Source organism: Porites lutea, chromosome 1 (assembly GCF_958299795.1).
Source record: "Porites lutea chromosome 1, jaPorLute2.1, whole genome shotgun sequence".
NCBI classification, from domain to species: domain Eukaryota; kingdom Metazoa; phylum Cnidaria; class Anthozoa; order Scleractinia; family Poritidae; genus Porites; species Porites lutea.
This window is the reverse complement of record NC_133201.1, coordinates 29516388-29522111: the sequence shown is the minus strand read 5'-3', so window position 1 is coordinate 29522111 and position 5724 is coordinate 29516388. Positions and strand designations below refer to the sequence as shown.

Sequence of the window (5724 nt, the reverse complement as noted above, 5' to 3'; positions counted from 1 at the left end):
AAACACGAGAATCACTACAATAGTTTAAGAAGCATTACTGCTTTTTTGAATCGGTCGTACTTTTGTCCTGATTGCTGTAAAGGGTTCGATGTTGACGACGCAGCCCACCATTCTTGTATGGGCCGTAACTGCGCAAGTTGTCAACGAACACGTTCTCAGAAAAATAAACGGGGCTGCCTAGATTTTTCCCAAGGCAAGAAACGTACCATTCACTGCAAAGACTGCCAGTGTGATTTCTATGGTCCAGACTGTTTCAAAGCCCATAAAGAACCAAAAGGCAAGAAAAAAGTTAGTCTTTGTCAGAAACTAAAGAAGTGTCTAAAATGCTGTAAAGTTTATAAAGTGAATCCAAAGCAGCAACACAAATGCTACCACGAAACTTGCCGTCACTGCCAGGAATTTGTTGAAATATACAATCACAAATGTTACATTCAACGTGTTGAAGATGTAGACGATGAGGAACACGATGATGATGATGATGACGAGGAAAAGAAGCTACCACCTCTCATGGTGTTTGCTGACATCGAATGTTTGATAAAACCCACAGAGCAGGGAGAGCAGTTATTCATAGCAGATTTGATTCGATATGCTACTGAAGAAGATCCACACAATGTTTCTCATGCCTTTCGTGGCGAAACCTGCATTGAACAGTTCATTCAAGCCATGAATCAACTAACAGACGTGGGAGACAAACAGCGCGATTTATTTATAATTTTTCACAACCTCAAGGGTTTTGATAGCAACTTTATCGTCGAGGAACTTTAACGTCAGGGTATTAAGGTGGAAAACCAGCTGACGACGGGCGTCAAGACCCTGAAGTTCCATTACTGGTATCTGGACGCCATGATTACCTTCAAAGATTCACTTTGTTTTCTCCCAATGCCACTGGCCTAGTTGTCTGAAACATTTAATTTCGTCGAGCTTCATAAAGGTTTCTTTCCGCATGCGTTCCATACAAGAGAGAGTTTAACTTACAGGGGTCGTCTAGCGGCAAGACACTATTTTCAGCCACAAGCAATGAAGCAAAAGAAACGAAAAGAGTTTGACACTTGGTAAGCGACTGAATTGGCAAGAAATGAAGAATATGTCCTCTGGGAGGAGTTAAACAAGTACTGCCATTCTGATGTAATGGTCTTGAAAGCTGCCTGTCTAAAGTTTATACAAGAATTTAAAGAGGAAGCAGGGTTTAATCCTATAGAAAAATGTGCCACGATTGCTTCTGCATGCAATTTATTCTGGCGAAGAGATCTTATCCCCGAGGATACCATTGTCATAGAACCATTGAATGGCTGGTGTGGTGCTAATGTGAATCAAAGTACAGCAGCACTAGAATGGTTATGTTTTGAAGATTTTAAACTAGGAGGAAATAAACTACGCCATGTCCACAACGGGGGAGAGCAAAAGGTGATCACACAAGGCGAGGCTCTGTTTGTCGATGGCTATGACGAAACTACCAAAACGGTCTATGAATTTCATGCTTGCTTTTATCATGGGTGTGTTAAATGTTTCCCAAACCAACGCTACAGGAAACACAATTGTCATCCAGATCGTACTATCTCAGAAATCTATGAATCCACCTGTAAAAAGACACAGAAGTTACGTCAAGCAGGCTATACGGTGATTGAGAAATGGGAGCATGATTTTGAGATTGAGAAGAAGACAAACCCCACTCTCATGGAATTTCTGAAGACCTTTCAGCTGTCTGAGCCATTGAACCCTAGAGATAGCTTCTTTGGTGGTAGAACCAATGGAGTGCGTTTACATTGTGTTGCAGTAGCAGGAGAAGAAATTCGCTATGTAGAAATCAATTCGCTTTACCCGTACGTCAAAAAAACAAAAACGTATCCAGTGGGTCACCCCGGCATTTTGGTCAATCCAACGAATCAAGATATTGGTAGCTACTTTGGCATAGCAAAAGTCAAGATTCTCCCACCACCCCATTTAATTTGTATCATCCAGTACTCCCCGTCCACATTGGTGGCAAATTCATGTTTCCCCTATGTACACAATGTGTAAAGGAAGAATTGGAAAAACAATGGTTGACTCGTACAGCAGTTTGCACCCACACTGCGGAGGAACGCTGTATAACGGGCACTTGGTGCACACCTGAGTTGCAGAAAGCTGTGGACCTTGGTTACAAGATCCTAAAAATTTACGAGGTGTGGCATTTTTCTGAAAATCAGCGCAAAGAGGGCTTGTTTGCAGACTATGTAAATAAATGGCTCAAAAACAAAACTGAAGCATCGAGTTGGCCGAAGAATGGTACCACAGAGGCAGCAAAGTCAGAGTACATCAATGCTTACTATGACCGTGAAGGGGTTCAGCTAGAGCCTGCAAAAGTGGCCAAAAACGGGGGACGGAAACAAGTGGCGAAACTTATGCTCAACAGGTAATTAGAATTAGAATGAAAAGATAGGACAAAGATCTTCAAAGAATCATTGTCTGATTTGTTTCCCTCTTTGTATTTTCAGCTTCTGGGGCAAATTCGGCGAGAAACCCAACAAGACTCAAACCTTTACCGTCACAAGTCCTGCAGAGCTATATGCAATAATAGAAGATGCTGGTAACAACATTCACGACATACGAATTTGCACTGATGATATAGTAGAAATTGATGTCAGTAAAGCTGTAGAAGAGGTCATTCCAAGCAATAAAACCAACATTTTTATCCCGAGTTTCACCACGTCATGGGCTCGCTTAGAGTTGTACAAGTATTTAGAGCTGCTAAAAGAGCAGGTCCTATACTTTGATACAGACAGCATCATTTATCTTTGGCGTAACGGTTTACCTGAAGTGGAGACAGGCCCATTTTTGGGTCAGATGAGAGACGAAACCGCTGGCGTACCCATACAAGAGTTTGCGACAGGGGGTCCAAAAAATCACACTTACATGCTACAAAATGGTGAAACAGAATGCAAAATACGCGGTTTTACTCAGGATGAGCAGGGCAGGGCTCTGTTGAATTTTGATTCCATGAAAAGTCACATTTTAGCTGCGATCAAAAACCCTGGGAATGCACCACAACCTATTGTGGTACCTGTAAGCGTGAATATGAACACCAATAGGACCACCAAGAAAGTCTGTCTAGCCCCTAAAGTCAAGAATTATCGCCTTGTCTTTGAAAAGCGGGTGATTCAAACAAAGGATTGTAGCAGCAAACCTTATGGTTATGATTGGATAGGCCAACACACTTGAACTAGGCCTCCTAAGGCTTTTTAAGTTAGCATTTTTGCCTAGAGATTTGTACGCTAGGTCATTGATTCAATAAACGTGTGTAAGGATTATTTCTGTGACTGATTTACCTGACTACTTATCTCTTAAACGGAGCTAGATTGCCCTAAACCCACTCCCTTGCCCTAAAAACACTCTCTTCCCCTAACTCCTCCCCTCCCACTCTAACAGAGATTGCGAGGGTTTGGATCCTAGGGAGATGGAGTTGCTGACTCAGCGTTTTTGAGGCATAAAAAGACAGAATGATTTTAGCGAACGTGTTAAACAGCAGTCACAATGCAAACAGTATCTATGCAAGATTTGGAACAATTTTCATACTGGCAAGACAAACGTCTGACTAGTTCTCATTGCTATGACCTTTACAACCCAGTGATTTCTGTGGAGTTAACAGAATTAGCGGATCGTGTGGTAGCTAATAACGATTCGGTGGTGGAAATTCAATTGGATTTGTGTATTCAGACAACTACGTGTCCCTGCTTGGCATGAAAGTTTGTTGATGTCTATGAGCGATGCTTTATTACGAGCACTTCAACGTTGGATTACACGTCATGGGTATCCAATGAAATCACAGTGTTATGTTTCATTGCAAGCAGTCGAACCATCACCTCTGCCTTTAACAAGATGTCTTGGGGTGTTGACAAATATTCCCATATTTGCATTCTTTCCTTGGACGTGTAACTTAGCACGCACCACGTTAGCCCTCTTTGATTAGTTAAGTTATAGCTGGTTGATGACACAATTACAAGCACCGTGTATGAAATTTTAATTAGTTATCATACTGATCCACGAGAACAATAGCGAATGACGTTTTCATGTAATTAACGGACACAACAATAGATTGACGTCATTCAATTAATCCATGACGACAAAAGCCGTTGACGTCATTGGGTTTAAATACAAAAGACTTGTCCAGACCTGCCCAGTGAACGTCATGGAACAAACAATACATGACCCAAGCATACAGAAAATCTCTGGGGATCACTTTTGAGTATACGTGCTAGGCAGTTTTCCCTTTTCAACTCACTACGTCTTTGTGCTAATAACGACGATGCAAAAGATAACGTATCCTAGACCTTGTCCTACTTGTAGGAAGAGTTTTAGCAAAGGCCATTTCTTTCAACATAAAAGGAGATGCGGTACAACAGAAAATCGAGTGAAATGCCCAGAGTGTTACTTAACTTTTGGATACAAACACGTTATGTTACGATATGTAAGACAGTGACATTCGAACAACCCATTGCGTTTTCCATGTATGATTTGCGATAAGGTATTGACATCTGCTCAAAGCTTGACCCTACACATGAAGACCGCTCATGCTGATGAAAAACCTTGCTTTGACTGCTGGTACTGCAATGCCACGTTTACAAGACAAAATGCAAGACAAGATCACATGCGTCGTGTGCATGGACGTATTTGTAGAGAGCGAGAGGTAAATTTGCAACATTTAAGTGAAGAGAAGAACTTCAAAAACGAGTGGCAATTTGTGGAATCCAGACCCATTGAACACGGCGAGCATAACGTCTGACCTTGTTGTCAAACACACATAGAATCTTACTTCTTTGTAGAAAACAAATGGAACGGGAATCGCACCTTCGTGGGCTCAGATTGTGTAACAAACGTGGATCCCAAAGCAGCAGCTGTGATTGGCTATTTCAAGCATATTTTAGAAAACACAGTGTAAGGGACATACAAGGGGCAAGATGAGAGAAGGATTACAGCGGTTCGCAGTTCGCACAAACATTACGTTAGTACAGCGCCTGCACGTAGTGGAACATTTACACCCACAAGTAACAAGAAACCCAGAGAGCGAATGGGAAGTAGTGGTTGTCTACCCTGAAGCAGAGACTTTGATTGTAGGTAAAACATATTCTCTGAAGTTGAAGGCCAAGTATAAACAAGGGCAGCTTACTTTCACAGCATTGTAATTTCACTAGGTACGTCATTTGCTATATAAGGTAAATAAATCACACATTGTTTATGTATTTCAACTGACTGTGTTTTATTCACTGACTGTTTTCTAATTTACTACAAAGTTGGGTATATTTTGACTGCAAGTCTGCGAGCTCTTGCTGGAGTTGAGCCACAGTAGGTTTCTTGGGGTTTTTTTAGGGGCCTTGAGCTGCTGACGATCCCCTTGTCGCAGAACCTTGAGCGTTTGATAATTATCTTGATCTTGGGAGAGTTTTTTCTCTTCTTCTTGAATCATTTGATCCAAAATCACACACTGGACTTGATCACAGGCACCATTGACGATAGCTTGAGCTTCGGGGGAACTCATTTTTGGGTATGGTTTTATAGATTTCATTCTTTGCGGAAACGTACCATTCTTGAGATGATTTTTGAACCCTTTGAGGGTGTGCTCTCGATACTTGATTCTAGCTTTGATCGACATCAGTTTTTGTCGATAACCCTTCAACCTGGTCTTGGCAGGCATGGTTTTTTCGCTGGGTTCATTACCAGTCTTGGTAGAAAGTGCTTCTACAGAACCACCCA

The 5724-nt window shown here is 41.7% G+C and overlaps 1 protein-coding gene across 1 annotated transcript; it reads left to right on the top strand.

The window, feature by feature from the left end:
• Positions 1–1128: 1128 nt before the first annotated feature.
• On the top strand, positions 1129–3195 carry LOC140927554 (uncharacterized). Its single transcript, XM_073377227.1, has 3 exons — positions 1129–1848; positions 2019–2389; positions 2472–3195. The coding sequence occupies exons 1-3, from the start codon at positions 1129–1131 to the stop codon at positions 3193–3195; spliced, it is 1815 nt and encodes a 604-aa protein (XP_073233328.1).
• The last annotated feature ends 2529 nt before the right edge of the window (positions 3196–5724 follow it).